The 16,265-nt window shown below is 40.5% G+C and overlaps 2 protein-coding genes across 8 annotated transcripts in view; one reads left to right on the forward strand and one right to left on the reverse strand.

Annotated features, from left to right (window-relative positions):
* ppfia2 (PTPRF interacting protein alpha 2) overlaps window positions 1-14,366 on the forward strand; it is a 212,045-nt gene extending 197,679 nt beyond the window's left edge. For 2 of the 7 annotated variants that reach the window (XM_061714572.1, XM_061714577.1), the window contains 10 exons: window positions 578-640; window positions 1,461-1,493; window positions 1,569-1,744; window positions 3,171-3,268; window positions 3,343-3,518; window positions 3,856-3,924; window positions 4,576-4,732; window positions 6,666-6,722; window positions 9,447-9,538; window positions 13,076-14,366. In XM_061714572.1, coding sequence (XP_061570556.1) covers window positions 578-640; window positions 1,461-1,493; window positions 1,569-1,744; window positions 3,171-3,268; window positions 3,343-3,518; window positions 3,856-3,924; window positions 4,576-4,732; window positions 6,666-6,722; window positions 9,447-9,505 — 888 coding nt within the window. In that variant the 3' untranslated portion in view covers window positions 9,506-9,538; window positions 13,076-14,366. The remainder of the gene's footprint in view (window positions 1-577; window positions 641-1,460; window positions 1,494-1,568; window positions 1,745-3,170; window positions 3,269-3,342; window positions 3,519-3,855; window positions 3,925-4,575; window positions 4,733-6,665; window positions 6,723-9,446; window positions 9,539-13,075) is intronic. The other 5 variants (XM_061714574.1, XM_061714578.1, XM_061714573.1 and 2 more) reach the window with 4 other exon arrangements.
* A 130-nt stretch (window positions 14,367-14,496) lies between these two features.
* The window catches only part of acss3 (acyl-CoA synthetase short chain family member 3), a 42,027-nt gene continuing 40,258 nt past the window's right edge, over window positions 14,497-16,265 (reverse strand). The window contains exon 16 of the mRNA XM_061714579.1: window positions 14,497-14,764. Coding sequence (XP_061570563.1) covers window positions 14,690-14,764 — 75 coding nt within the window. The 3' untranslated portion in view covers window positions 14,497-14,689. The remainder of the gene's footprint in view (window positions 14,765-16,265) is intronic.

A 16,265-nucleotide genomic window follows, 5' to 3' on the forward strand; every position in this document is an offset into this window, starting at 1 on the left:
GGCCTGCAGAGGGCCTGCAGAGGAACCTGCAGAGGAACCTGCAGAGGAACCTGCAGAGGAACCTGCAGAGGAACCTGCAGAGGAACCTGAATGTGAACACTTGATTTAGCTTTTTTTATGTTTACAGTTTTTGTTTGAAAGATACATTTTTGTGGAGGCAGCAATGACAGTAGGAGATGCACACAGACCTACAATAATCAGCACTGTACTTAAAAAATACTGTGACTGTAAACTAACCACATTTTTCGGTGGATGGAGATGGATGGACGGGGAAGAGAAATGTGGGGTTTCTTTGTCTGTCGGTGTTAACGATACTAATGATCCATTTGTCGTGCATGGCAGCTGCATTCGTGTGACATTATTGTTTGTCAACGTGTGGATGTTCTGTGCTGTGCTGTTTTTGTCCTTTACACATGCCCTTTGACCCCCTGGTGGGTTTCGTCGTCTGATCGTGATGCTATAACACTATTGGCTTACAGTGGTGCTGCTCTTCTTCTTTAACACTGCTTGCCCCTCCTACTGGACCTCTACTACCACCCCCGCTGCTGCTCTGTCTCTGGGGCTCTGACCCTTGTAGCCGTCAGGCAACGTATGGGTGACCCATGAGGAGATGGAGACTATGGCAGCCCCTTCCAAAACGGTCAGTCCCACTCTGTCCTTTTGCTGTCGCCCGTTTTTTTTTTTTTTTGTAATTTATTGTCGGTTTTTTCTTTGTGTGGGCGCGTGAGGGTTTATCTAACAGGGGCTGAGTGAGAAGAGACATGGATGATGGCTGACAGAGAAGGCATGCAGCAGTTAGTCCCTCCCTGTGAACTAATGAACTAAGGTCTAGTTTCTAATACAACAGGATAATTACATACGTGCACTTTTTGAATATATGTAATAGGGCTGTGCGATGAATCGATTTTAAATCTAAATCGGATTTATTCATCAAGACGATGTTAAAAAAAGGAAAATCGGAAAATTGATTTTCCTTTTTTGTAGCTGGCTGCATTACAGACAGAGCTCGTCTAGTCATCTTTGTTTGGTCCAGAAAATTGTAAATGTTGTCACTTTACTAAACTCAAGGAGGATTTACAGTATCTTTCAATTGCACTTAATTCCCAATAGGGAAATTTGTTTGCTATTTTTCTTTAAAAATAAAGATAAAATATTTGAAACAATTTATTCCATTGTCTTTTGTAGTTTTACCAAAGAAATCGAAATCGAAAATTGGGTTTTCAGAGAAAAAATATATTCTGCATCTTTGTTGGATCTTTGTTGCATTTACAGCCCAAATGGCCTCTTCTGCAGATTAAATGCAATCAGAGCATCAGACAGTATTGGCCACGTCTATTTCTGTCAATTTCTGCTGCAGAACAAAAGTCGTTATCAGTTGTTGTGTATTACTTGTAACAAATAGGAAACTAGGTCTTCATGAGCTCATCAGTAAAATGTTGTTTTTCATGTGTTGGAATCAGAAGTCAGACTCTGAAGAAGGGAGCTGGGCACAGGTGAGTCCCGTTTTACCATTTCTGAGTCAACGGCAGGTGGACTGTACTTATTTACCGCACACGTTTCCCTCCCAGACTCTGGCGTACGGGGACATGAATCACGAGTGGATAGGCAACGAGTGGCTGCCCAGTCTCGGACTACCTCAGTACCGCAGTTACTTCATGGAGTGCCTGGTGGACGCCCGCATGTTAGACCACCTCACCAAGAAGGACCTGAGGGTGCACCTTAAGATGGTGGACAGCTTCCACAGGTAGTCCATGACCACAAAAATACCTCTTATGTGTCTCTGAGGGTTTATTTTATTTGTTTTAATATTTTAACACCTAGGGATTTGGGAGGTGAATTTTGCCTGAACAGGCCTATCCAAATTAAATCAACAATATTTCCACAATTATAAGCACAATATGCATAATCATGGTCTCAATGGATAGCTAAGACCTCACAGCATACATTTCCAGTGTCAGAAAAATTGTGAATGTTCAAATGCCTGAGCAAATTGTGATAAAGCAAAGAAGAAAAATGCATTTTTTGTTTAAATGTTTTTAGTTTGCACAGTGGAAAACACCATGATTATGGAGGATTTTTTGTGCCAAAATTAAATAAATAAATACATCATTAATTAATTAAAATGGGAATGAAATATATCATAAATTAATTAAATGTGTCATTAATTAATTAAAATTAGAATGAAATATGTCACATTTAATTAATGATTTCGTGAAATGTAAATGTAAAACTTGATGTGCAGGGGAACCAATGAGGTGTCCGCCCACTGAGTTTGACGAGTGAAACTGACAGTTTTACATTTACATTTCATGATTCAGCAACACGAAATCATTAATTAAATGTGTCATTAATTAATTAAATGCTGAAATAATAAATATATTTTTACTTAAAATGAATTGTATTTTAATGCATTAATGACATATTTCATTCTAATTTTAATTAATTAATGACACATTTAATTAATTAATGATATATTTCATTCCCATTTTAATTAATTAATGATGTATTTATTTATTTAATTTTGGCACAAAAAATCCTCCATACATGATAGCAATGCATATAATTATAAAGACACCACTGCCTGGATTCAGCAACTCCTTGACTACAACTGTACCAAGTTACATGAGAATAGCTTAAAGCACATAGATTTTATAAAAGTTTTAGTGTGGATAGTACCAGGCGGACTCTCCATTTGGGCACTTGGATACCTATACTGTGCCAAAATGTGCCAAATGTGTTTTTTACCCTTTTTGAAGGGAATATGGCTATAAAATACTTTGATGATTTGATGGAGTTTTGACATATTGGCTTTAGGGCTTCTTGTTTGAGAAACAGTTGAAAGAAAATACCCTGCCAGCACTTGAGTAACTTTTTCCACACATGAACTGGTGCATCCAGCTGCTGGACCGGTACCGGGTCCGTCTGAGGGTACGGGGTTAATACTCAAATACGCAACACAGCCCCTTTAGAAATGAGCCTAATATTCCTTAGATCTAGTCAAAAACTGTTTTATTTTATGCAAAAAATATCTTTACCGATGCGGTAAGAAACATTTTCTTGACTAGAATCCTTAATATTTGCTCTTTTTTAACTTCCCTAGAAAGGAGTTCTGCAGTGTAGTTTCAGACTCAACACGACTGTGTGTCTGTGTGTGTCTTTTCTGAAACTAGAACAAGTTTACAGTACGGCATCATGTGTCTGAAGAAGCTCAACTATGACAGAAAGGAGCTGGAGAGACGCCGGGAACACAGCCAACATGAGATAAGAGGCAAGAAAATACCCAGAATCAGAATGAAACATTTGTCAAAAGATGTCGCGTTAAGTCGCTGCTCGTCTGCGCAGATGTGCTGGTGTGGAGCAACGAGCGCGTCATCCGCTGGGTGCAGAGCATAGGCCTGAGGGACTACGCCAACATCCTGCTGGAAAGCGGCGTCCACGGAGCTCTCGTCGCCCTGGACGACAACTTTGACTACAGCAGCCTGGCGCTCCTCCTCCAGATTCCCAATCAAAACACTCAGGTACTGCCCAAACAAAAAAAAACAACCTTTACCAGACAGGTTTCAACTAAAATGCGAGCAGATGCATAGTCTTGTCACCAGCTTCGATCCAAAAATAAAGGAACGTCGGCGTCAGCCCTCAAAAGCTGCTGGAATCTAAATCAGGACATGCAGACTTGCCAGCTGTCACTCTGGCAGGTCGCCCTGTGAATTTTCACAGCTCATCCCGCCTGTAATTGGGTAAAAATGAAAAACGAAGCACGGACAACGTAATGTGAATGTCACCACGGTGCACAAAAAATAGTCTGACTCCTGGAAACTGGAGTGTGTCGGGATGTTTAATTTTTTTCCCCCTCAGGCACGTCAGATTCTGGAGCGGGAGTACAATAACCTGCTGGCGCTGGGAACCGACAGGAGATTGGACGAGGTGAGCAGCATCTATGCGGCACAAAGAACCCAGCCATGTGAGGTCAAAGGTCGTATCAGAGGACTTTAGAAGTTTCAGACACTTGCTAACCAAAGGTTGAGCATATTTTACTCCCTTATTGTCATGCGAAGCACAACTCTTCAGGGTTTGGCATTTATTCGGGGAAAAAAATAAAATAATGACACAGTTTCTGCATTTTGTGTTTAGCAGTCATCAACCCTTTGTAGCAAACCAGTTTAAGCGCACACATCCTGGTTTATTCAACTACACAACCAATGATTTTCAAAAGTTTAAGTTTAAATTTTAAGTAAAATCAATTATTTGTTTTTTACAGTGCAGCAAAAAATAAGCAACTTTTGACCTGCTCTGCTACTCTGAATCACAGAAACTGGGGTGTTTCAACTCAGTCATGTCATGTTTGCTTTGTTGTTTTTTTTTTACATCCTTTTTTTGACATTCTTATATTTATATATTTTTTTGTACATAACGAGACATGCCCCATTTATCTGTTAATTTTATTCTATTTTATTTCTTATTCTATTTGATATTTTCAGCGTCTTGCTGCTCAGTTGTCTTGCAATTGCCCCTTGGGGATAAATAAAGTTTTCTGAATCTGAATCTGAATCTGAATCTGCTGCTTCCCTCCATTAGTGCGATGACAAGGACTTCCGGGGTCCGTCATGGCGGAGGCAGTTCCCCCCCCGGGACATTCACGGCATCAGCATGATGCCCGGATCGGCAGAAACGCTCCCCGCCGGCTTCCGTCTCACCACGACGTCTGGTCACTCCCGAAGACTGCCCCCTGAGGGTGAGAGCCCCTCACGCACAGCCTGAGCAACACACTACCTCACATTATCCCCTCTGGAAACAATAATAAACTGGAAACCCAACAAAGCTGGACGTACAGGTCTAGCCTCAAACACGACAAAGCAGAACTTCCACGAAAATTAGACGACAATTAGCGAGATTGAACGACGGTGAACGTGCTTGTCGTGGATTTAAAATATTTTTATGAAAAATATCCAAATTCTTACTATATTAGATAAAAAGTGAAATTTTTATATTTTTCCTTCCTTTATTTGTCTCCTTAGATACAAACAAAAAGGGGAATAACCTGCCAGTGATGGAGCTATTGTATGAAGTCATCGCAGATAAATCTTTCCGTGTGAATCTTCACAATCAGGCGCTATGAAAAGTTTCTGAAATAAGTCAGGTTGTAATTGACCCTTTGTCAGCCTTCTGATTGGTCGCTGACTAACCAGTCTGAAAAATGTTTCTCCATTGCTACATCCGGGTCAGAATATCCGGTTGGACCAAACAGCCGTCTCTCTCGTTCACATCAATGGAAAAAGCCTAGATTTTACTTGCCTCGTATAAAAATTTAAATCACTAGAATATTTTTTTTTAAACTTCTTATTAGTAAAAGGAACAGCTCGGAACGCACTGCACACAGTGTGGTGAGGGTGCATCGTGTTTTTATCCCCAAACTGGCAGAAATCCGAACCGTACTTCCAAAACAAAGTCGGCTCGGCAGCAGGCTACAACATAGCTACATCTGCGAAAGTGTTTATTTATTTATCTTAAAATGGTTGAGCTGTGTGGCGCACTGGTAAAAGTGACACCCGCTACACAGAGAGAATCACAGGAATACATTTCATCCCAAAACCAACGGTAAATTATGAAAAATGTCTGCGTGGATAAAGCTATGTTTATGTATGACTTGCAGTTCAACCCTTCCACCGTGCTATCAGCAAAACCAGGGGTTGGCAACCCAAAATGTTGAAAGAGCCATATTGGACCAAAAACACAAAAAAAAAATAGGTCTGGAGCCGCAAAAAATGAAAAGTCTTGTATCAGCCTTAGAATGAAGGTAACACATGCTGCATGTTTCTATATTAGTTAGAACTGGGGGAAGATTTTGTTTTTTCATTATGCACTTCGAGAAAAAAGTCTAAATTTTGAGAAAAAAGGCGAAATGTTGAGAAAAAAGGCGAAATGTCGAGGAAATAGTCAAAATTTCGTGAAAAAAGTCGAAATGTTGAGAAAAAAGTCAATGTCGAGAAAAAAGTCAAAATTTCGAGAAAAAAGTCAAAATGTTGAGATTAAAAAGGAAAGGAAAAGGGAAGAGAAAAAGAGAAAAAAAGGAAAGAAAAAAAAAGAAGAAAATAAAGAGAAAAAAAAGAGAAAACAAAGAAAAAAAAAAGAAGAAAAAAAGGTCAAACTTTTTTGAAAAAGCTCCAGGAGCCACTAGGGCGGCGCTAAAGAGCTGCATGCGGCTCTAGAGCCGCGGGTTGCCGACCCCCGAGCTAAACGAATCAAAAGATCAAATTTTTGCCGAAAACGTCAGTTTTTTTAAACTCACTCACTTACCATTTTGGTTACTCAATACCCAAAGTGTTCCTTTTTTATTTAATATCTTCTTGCTGTTTATTTTCTTTGGTACATTAAGTAGAAATAAAGTGATGTAAAACCCAATTTTTACGATAGAAGTGGACGGGAGAGATGACAGTTTTGTCCGACCTAGCAACAGGCCGGATCCGCTATAAAAAAGGCGCTATAGTATAGGAGTGGAGCAGCTTCTCATCCGCTTAGACTCCTGATTTATTCTCTTTCCGCCCCAACGCACTTGTGTTTCCTCCCATTTGGTGGTCAGTTGTTCTTGTTGTCCTCACCTGAGAGCCGGAGGTGAGCTCCTGCCGCTCTGACTGTGTCTCTCGTTCTCCCCGCCGGCTGCTGTGCAGTGCTCTATGAGGCGCTGGATGACAGTCCTGACGACATGTATTTGGACTGGTTTCAAGGTCAGCTATGCCTCTCTGAAGAGGCTGGGCTTGTCGGCCCTGTGTGAACTTCTTTTTTTCTCCACATTCTCCTTCACGTGATCTCTGCCAACCACCGTCCCGCTGTCCTCCTTTTTCTTTTGTGGTTTCTCATCCTCACTTTTCTTTCTGCTAACTCTTCAGCCTTTCCAATATCCGACTCCAAGGGGTGTTGTTTTGCAGAGATGCATAAGAGCTTTCGCGTCTCCCTGGTGGTAACGAACCGGGGGGTCCAAGTTATGGGTTAGGAGCCATGCTTGCCGATGTACAACCCTTGAAGTAATGACGCAGCAACGCAGAAACCGGGCCGAGCAGTGCTAAAGCAAGTTGGCCTGAATCAGGAGGTTTACATGGAGAAACAATGCATCTTGGATGTTTCAAGTACTTGTCCCACCTCATCCCACTGGTGTCAGAGGAGGGCGCTGGCTAAAACAGGATTGGGGGAATATTTTCAGGGTTAAAACAACAAGCTGGAGAAGGTTTTCCATTTATAAACCTGGAATTGCTTTAATTCCAGAAATGTCCTTTAATGTCTTGGAGCTGCAGATTTTTAAAGCTTTCATAGCTGAGCATCAGTGGCGTCAATTCAGTCAAAGCTAAGGTATGGCAAGGTTACGAGTCACAGAACTTAACTAGAGTATCAATCAACACGTCCAGCAAATACTCATCACAGAAGTTTATGTAGCTTATCTGTGTGGTTAAGAAAACTGGAACTTTTTCAAATGCAGTCTCACTCACTGCAAAAACTCAAAATCTTACCAGGAATATTTGTCTTATTTCTAGTTAAAATGTCTCATTTTTAGTCAAAAAATCTCATTACACTTAAAACAAGAGTCATCACCAGAAAAATAACTTGTTATTTGACCATTTTTACCTGTTTCAAGTAAATTTTCACTTGAAATAAGTAGTAAAATCTGCCAGTGGAACAAGATTTATCTTCTCATTACAAGCAAAAAAATCTTGTCCCACTGGCAGATTTTTCTACTTATTTTAAGTGAAAATCTACTTGAAACAGGTGAAAATGGTTGTTTTTGAGTCTTGTATTAAATGTAATGAGATTTTTTTTTACAAAAATTTGACATTTTAACTAGAAATAAGACAAATATTCTTGTTAAGATTTTGAGTTTTTGCAGTGTATAATAACTAGTGAAATCGATCATGTTGTTCTGATTTGCATTTGTAGTTATTCTATATGTATTAAGTAATAGAATAATCAATACAAATAGACACAGACTAATTCCATACATGTATTTAAAAAACAAACATTTACATTTTCCCTTGAAGCCAAGGTGTGGCGGCTGCCATACCTTGCCATACCCAATTGACGCCCCTGCTGAGCACTGTCTCGACTTTTATTTATTTTAAACCACAGGTGTCGGGAGTTGCTCAGAATCAGGGCAACATAACCAGCTACTGAAAGTTATTGCTGCTCGCTCCAAGGTAAATCACCTTGACATGCATGCAGCGTGTTAGCAGCTGTGTTATTCCCTCAAAGAGCGTTTTCCACCACTGGAAATCGTGAAAACGCACCGATTTCTGGCCAGCGTTCTCCTCTAACACGGTGTTAGAAATCCTCACCGTACTCCTCCGTCTCTAACCCCCCCCCCCCCGGTCTGTGACGTCCACAACACTAAAATCTTGTCCACTCAAAACCTACACCAGGGGTGTCAAATGTACGGCCCGTGGGCCGCATGCGGCCCGAGAGAGATTTTCATGCGGCCCGCGAGAAGTTTCCAACGCAAAAAAACAAAATGTTAATTTACTAAAAAGGAAGCCATAAATAATTGCCATGAATCGTAGCATATCCGATAATATATTTCTTCTACAAATCCATCGTTATTCCACAAAGAGAGCAGTTTTCGACATTTTTTTAGTTTCTAGAATGCATTTGCTGATTTTATTTCTTTGCAGACGGTCGTTTATTTTTATTAACTGACTACTATTATATATTTTCGCAGGAAAAATATCACTGCTAAAAAAGATGATAGAAGATATTTATTCCGAGAATTTCAGTTTTGAATAGGAGGATAGTGACAAAGTAAAAGAGTTAAAAAAGAAGTGCTGACTTTTTCGGCACACTGGCGTAAATATCCGCGCCAATTTTTTTTAAATAAATACTTAATTGTACTGGAAAAATCTCTAAATCACAAAGAAACACTCTCGGATGTAATAAGAAAGATTTAGCTTTTAATTAAATTTCCTATAAAAAAGGGAAATATAAAAAAAAACATACTTGTTTCTGTTTATCTTTGTGATATCAAAAGTATCTTACATAATTTGAAAAAAAACGAGAAATTTCAAGAAAAGATCCTGAAGAAATATATTTTACATAATTAGAGTGTAAACAAAGTGCATATTTCCTTTAAAATTAACTAAACTGATATTGGATTAGATAACAATAGTAAAAAGAAAAGAATTAGAGAAAAAATTTTCCGCACAGTTTTTGTTATTTTGAGCGTGCGGCCCGCGAGGAAAAAAATTTGTCAAATCCGGCCCGATAAGCAAAATGAGTTTGACACCCCTGACCTCCACGTTCCTTTGAGTGATCCATGGTTCTCTCCTCTCAGGGTGACATCACAAGTCATTTCCATTACGTGGGGGGGGGTTGTCATGGAATCATGGAGGATGTTTAATCCTTCTCCGTCTGATTCCATCCATGTGGTAACAACCTTGGCTGTCACTGTCTCTCACTGTCTCCCCCTGCAGTCGGACCGTCTACGGTGCAACGGCTGGACAGCTCCACGGTGAGAACCTACTCCTGCTGAGAGGAGGAAGAGGGAGACCTTAAACTGTACGCTGTATGTAACCCAACACAGACTCCCGCTATGTGCAAGACTCGGGTTAACTGAGATACCGCTGCGTCTCGCTGGCTTGGCAATAAGACGATAGGAGACAGCAGGACTATAGCGGCAAGCTGACATCCCTCCTTTCAAGTTCATCCAAAGTGATGAGTCAGCTTTGGTCACATGTGCTTAAAATAAAGACGGCGCTCAGTCTCGTATTTACAGGATTATGACAGCAGATCTGCCGTCCTTCCTTAAAGACACAGACTTTTGGCGCCGTTGAGGTTGAGCTCAGGTGTTCCGGTCCTCGTGCAGCTCGCGCATGTTCAGGTCCCCGTCTGTGTTTCCTGTCTTGTTCCTCAACTATACATAAAAAAAAGAACATTCCTTACAATTTATATAGAAATCAGAGGGCAGGAAATCCACTGGTGGGTTGATGAGACAGAAATGACGATGATAAATACCATTTTTTGTATTTTCAGCCTTATTGACTCATCTTTGGGACGCCCTGCAGGCTAATGCGTTAATCCTGATCTTATTTCTGCTCCCACCTAGTGCGCTGGCTTGAATAAAACATAATTTCTGTTTATTTCTACTGATGCATGCATTTTGCAGTCAGTAAAGAAAAAGCAGGGCGAGGGTTGCATTGTGCCCTCCACAGTTCCCTGTTTTGGAGGTAAATTTGGTTTGATTTTTTTTTTTAAAGTGTGTTTTGATGCTTTCACACTGATACAAATTTCTTATAGTTTGCTGTTGATTAGTTTCCAACAAATTACTGTTAGACAATAAAGCAGAAAGTGAAGGGAGGTTAATTGTGAGGCTTTTCCCTAAAGACGAGTTTCACAGCTGCATGTGCACATCCACATAAGCAGTCGACTTCCTACACCGCACTTGCAGAGCTGCTGCCAGGCACAGTTTTTCAAACATCCACAGCCCACTAAAGTGCAGGAAAACACTGAAACCCAAATACTCCACACAAACACTCACACGCCACGCAGCTGGAACAGACAGCTGAACTTATCAAGATTGAAGTGAGTCATTATTTTAAATATGATGAAAGCTGGACGACATTACTGATGTACATTTGATGTCAAACTAACGTATCCATGCAGCAGTCAGATGGAGTTAAGAACAATCGCTCAATCTGCAGTCTGTGGGGGGAAAAGAAGCACCTCGATGCTGACGAGTCATTATGGGATACAGTATCTGAGGTGGGCTGTGTGCCAAAACACTCCTTAGTCGTGATATTGGAGAGTTTTCTGTCGGGGGACGCTCATCATAATGGTCTCGGAGACACTAGTCTTTATTTAGTGATATATTATACACACATCCATGTGTGTAAATTTGGATCTGATTGGTTCCTGATACTGATCCTGATGCAAATGTACGACTCCCACTATGGCCACGCCCAAGACTCACCCTACTCTGTTTCTGATTGGCTGGCAATACACACCGCGCTGTATTGCTGCTGGTAGGAAAGATCTTGTGCAAGTTTATGATTTGGTTTTATTCTTCTCTTATGTTTGATGTGTGATCTGACACAGCAAACAGGCAAGTAGCATACTGTGATTAACAGTTTGAAAGGGAGTTTTAAGTAGAACTCAAGACAAATGCCACTATAATGCAGTATGCAATACAACCTCTTGGTTGTTTTGTTTTACTTGATGTCTAAAGTTTGTCCAATAGTGAAAAAAAAACATGTATATCACATAAATACAGGAAAGCTAGATATATTCTGTACACAGTGGGTCATATGTAGTTAAAGTCCCACCCAGCATGTCCCGGTTGCCTGGAGACGGTTGTCAGCGTCTCCTCAGGCAGCTCGCAGCCCCGTCACAAACCTGAGCGGGAACGTGACCCGGCTGGACGCTCTCTCGCCTGTTCCTGGTCGGGCTGCATGCTTGGTGGTCTGATCCTGATCCTGACCCGCCCAATGCTGATGCCGGGCCTCCGCTTAAAACTCAGCTCTCCATTTTTTCTCGACATTTTGACTTTTTTCTCCACATTGAGACTTTTTTATCGACATTTTCACTTTTTCTCTCCACCTTTTGACTCTTTTCTCAACATTTTCACTTTTTTCTCCACATTTAGACTTTTTCTCAATATTTTGACTTTTTTTCTCCACATTTTGACTTTTTTCTCAACATTTTGACTTTTTTCTCAACATTTTGACTTTTTTCTCCACATTTTGACTTTTTTTTCCACATTTAGACTTTTTCTCAACATTTTGACTTTTTTTCCACATTTTGACTTTTTTCTCAACATTTTGACTTTTTTCTCCACATTTTGACTTTTTTTTCCACATTTAGACTTTTTCTCAACATTTTGACTTTTTTTTCCACATTTAGACCTTTTTCTCCACATTTTGACTTTTTTCTCCACATTTTGACTTTTTTTCTCAACATTTTGACTTTTTTCTCCACATTTTGACTTTTTTCTCCACATTTAGACTTTTTCTCAACATTTTGACTTTTTTTCTCCACATTTCAACTTTTTTCTCCACATTTTGACTTTTTCTCAACATTTTGACTTTTTTCTCCACATTTAGACCTTTTTCTCCACATTTTGACTTTTCTCCACATTTTGACTTTTTCTCAACATTTTGACTTTTTTCTCCACATTTAGACCTTTTTCTCCACATTTTGACTTTTTTTCTCGACATTTCAACTTTTTTCTCCACATTTTAACTTTTTTCTCCACATTTAGACTTTTTCTCCACATTTTGACTTTTTTTCTCCACATTTCAACTTTTTTCTCAACATTTTGACTTTTTTTCTCCACATTTTGACTTTTTTCTCTACATTTTGACTTTTTTCTCCACATTTTGACTTTGTTCTCCACATTTTGACTTTGTTCTCCACATTTAGACTTTTTTCTCCACATTTTGAATTTTTTCTCCACAGCTGGGTCTCGTTTTCAGCATCTTTGACTGTGTTTTCTCCCGTTTGTCGTGCAGCCCTGGATCGCTGCGTTGCCTCACACCTGTAGCAGCCTTTAGTTTGTATTAGTTGCTGTTTCGGTTGAAAGTTGGACTTTTGTTTACCTCATTTGTTCTTTGAAATTAGCCATTTGATGCCGTCTGTCCCATCTTGCACTATATCATGAACAGGGGATGATTTTGGACCCAGCCTACCTCAGATACTGTATCCCATAATGCAACAGACTATTACAGCAGAAGTTCTTCACAGCTTTCAGCTATGCAGTAGTATGATTGCTTTTGCGATTGCGCACCACACCATATATTGTGTTGTATAAATAGGAAATAGTATTCAGTTTTAAATGTTTCAGGTCTCAAGACGCATTGCTTCTGTCTCAAGATTCTCTGGAAAACCTCCCCACAACAATTATCTTTAACAAACAAAACAGCCGAAAAATGTTCAGCTTATCATGAAAAAACACTGTTCAACCACAGCAATGGAGCGAGACGGGGTTTGTTTCCACGCCGACTCGTGTCATAAAGCATAACCCCCCTTCCTCATCGATTTCCTGATGAATGCATGCACAAACTGGAATACTGACGACTCAAATCTGCCCGTCCTGCTTGCTATTTAGGTGCAGTTCTAACCGGAGCCTCGTCTGTGGAGCCGCGGGATACACCGACCTGCTCCAGATCAAAACAATCGGATGACACGCACTGCCAAGAAGCCCCCCTCTCCTCCCCCCGCCCCGCTCCCCCCCGACCCTGCGGGCAACCCACGCCGGTGCTAAACTGTCCTGCAGGCTGCCCTGTTGTCACCATTTCTACCTTTTACATGTACAGTAACTTGTCAAAGCATAATGTACTGTGTATTTCTTCTACAGGAGATGTGTAGGTTATCTGTAAATTAATATAAATATGCCATTTTTAATATATATATAAATATATATATAAATATATATATATAAATACACACACTCACATCTATGTATAAAAAGATATTCAGTTTGTGCAAAAAAAAAAAAAAATGTCCCTGCCACCTCATTTAGTGGACCATAGATTAATATATGCTGCTCTTTAAACTCTCTATATTACCCCAGTTCCTTTAGATCATTTTGTACATATGGTTTTATTTTTTCATTGTGATGATGATGAACTTGTAGAGGAAGAGACTCTGGATGTTGTGCAAACCTGCCCTCTAGTGGTGCCTCATTTTAGCACCGACAAGCGTCTTTTCTTATGGACTATCCACCTGTCACGAAAGGAGGAACTAAAGATGCATCACGACACTGAGGGAGGGGAAAAAAAACTACTAAATCTGATGGACTATGCGGTAGCCAAGGATTCAAACAAAGAGACGCTGTTGCTCTCTGCAGTTGCACAAAAATGTCCTCTCAGAACAAAAAAAAAACAGAAAAAAAAGAGCGGTGCGCCATTCGTAGACCCTGTCACTAGTTGTACTGTATGTTTTGTCAGGCGACGCGTTAACACAAAGTACACTTATAGCCGAGCTGGCCTTCTCCCCCTCCCCTCAGACACCGCGTTACTGAACAGATGAAATAACTGAAAGACAGACTGCTGTAGCTCGTAGTGTGTCTTAGAGTGTATATGATCATGTTGAAGTGAGGTGACTTAATGACAAAAAAAAAGTACTAATAAAAATATCTGTTGCTTGCTGTGATTACATTTGGTGTAACTGTTAACTCTTTGTTTCCGTCTGGGTTTCTCGGGGCTCTTCTACAGCCCCGTTATCTGTCTTTTAGTTATTTCTGATTGGACGTCGAGGCAAGTCTTAACACTTTTATTTTCCATTTGTTTTTACATCTTCAATTTGCACGGCCGAGGAATCGTTTTTATTTTGTTTCCATTTTTTTTTTATTTATTACTTCTTGTACTTTGGTCAGAACTAAGTGGTGAGCAAACAAATTTTCATTGTCAATAAAAGAAAAATGTGACTGATTTGTGGTGATGGGCTGTTTTCTGGCTTGAGGGCTTCTGTTAAATGATGGTGTGTAAAGATGGTGGTGCAGTTTGGCTTCATGATGTTTCTCACACCTTTCATCAACCCAGCTGTTAGTTTTATTTCAAAAGCAAAAATAAATCAGGGTGTACTAAGTTTCCGTAGTTGGAGTAAGGTCAAACAGCGGAGGTGTCCCTCCTCTTCAGGGAACCTTCTTGTCCTCATCAACAGAATGACTGATGTCCTAAATTGTCCGGTCTTTGTCTCCTCGGCCACCGACGACTTCAGGCTACGGTCTCAGAACTCCTTCTACTTGCTTCTCGATGTCTTTGAACACCCCTGGGTCTTCAATGGTTGGAGTGATCTATGGAGGGAAATAGGTAGAAATATCCTAAATGCTCAAAATTAGGTAAGAATTTTCAGAAATTATTGCATATAGTTGAAGCATTTAAAGCAGCACTATGTAACTTTTCCACCTTAATATCATATTTCCAGAGTCATTGTGATGGTACATCAACTTCCAACAGGTTTAATGAACCTCTGTCATGGTCTGAGGGGTCTGTATCACCTTCACTAGCACTATGTAACTTTGAGGAGCATGGTAGGAACCCTGCCACACTAAAAACCTACAAATCTTTACGGCTTTGACTTCTTTACGGCATACGTCACTTGCCCCTCCTTCCCGATTCGTAGTCGAGACGAAAATGGGCGGGGCTTGGAGCGCAGAGCTCAGCAGAAGCTGGTAACCTGTTGCTGTGTTGTAGCTGCAGCAGCTCCACACACAACAGACGTGGGGAAAAGATCGCTAATGGTTTAACTTTTCACCGCTTTCCTGCTCGGAGGCAGAACCACGGAGACCGAGTATCTGAGATAACAGAGTAAAAGAGTAAAAGAGTCGTCGGCTTGGTTGGATCGCGGCTGTAACGACCAAACATAACCTTCCTCAGTAAACCACAAACAAACACTCACACAGACCGGGGTCGGATCAAAACACGGGTTTATTAAACCACACACACACACACACACACACACACACACACACACACACACACACACACATATACACGTGTACACGCACACATACAGCCACTTAAGTCATATTCATATACACACACACTTAGCCACACACACACACACACAAATACATACACACACAAATAGCCACACAGACATGTACATACACACGCACGTATACATATACACACACATAGTCATATACATACACGCGTACACACACATAGATATATACACTGGGTTGTTCACCTGCATGCTTGCTCTGTAGTTTTTGGGGTTAGTTAGCGGTAGCTTAACTCAGACCGTATTCGGATCTCGAGATTTGGGTCGAGCTGCTCGTGTTTTGGCCGGCTCCGTGTTGGTTTTGTGTTTCGTTTGAGGTTTTTGTTGCAGATTTCTAGTGCTTCCTTGTTTAAGGTATCCCAGTAAATTCCGGTTCTTTTCCAGCAGTTTAACATCTTTTTTTTTGCGTTCCGTCTGTTCACTTGGTGAAACAGAAAAGTAGTTTTGAAAGTCCGTCCCGTCTTCATTCGCTATCAAAACAAATGCACGCGACGGGGGCAGGAGTTTTCCGGCAGTACGCACTGGTGCTCATGGGAAACGTAGTGTTCTTTCTGGTAAAGCACTACCGCTTTTGTCCAAAGGAGCCGCCAAACTCAACAAAAGCTCAAAGTTACATTGTGCTGCTTTAAGAGTATCAAATGCTTTAATTAAATCCACACACCAATCCAGATCCAGAACACTAAGAAGTCATCTTTCTCACTTTGTAAACTTGCCCTCTCGTGGGAATTTGAGCATATTAGTGAATAAATGAGGCTCTGTTTTTATTTGATGAGGGCAGGACCAGCTAA

The sequence above is a fragment of the Cololabis saira genome, chromosome 23, assembly GCF_033807715.1.
Source record: "Cololabis saira isolate AMF1-May2022 chromosome 23, fColSai1.1, whole genome shotgun sequence".
Lineage (NCBI taxonomy): Eukaryota > Metazoa > Chordata > Actinopteri > Beloniformes > Belonidae > Cololabis > Cololabis saira.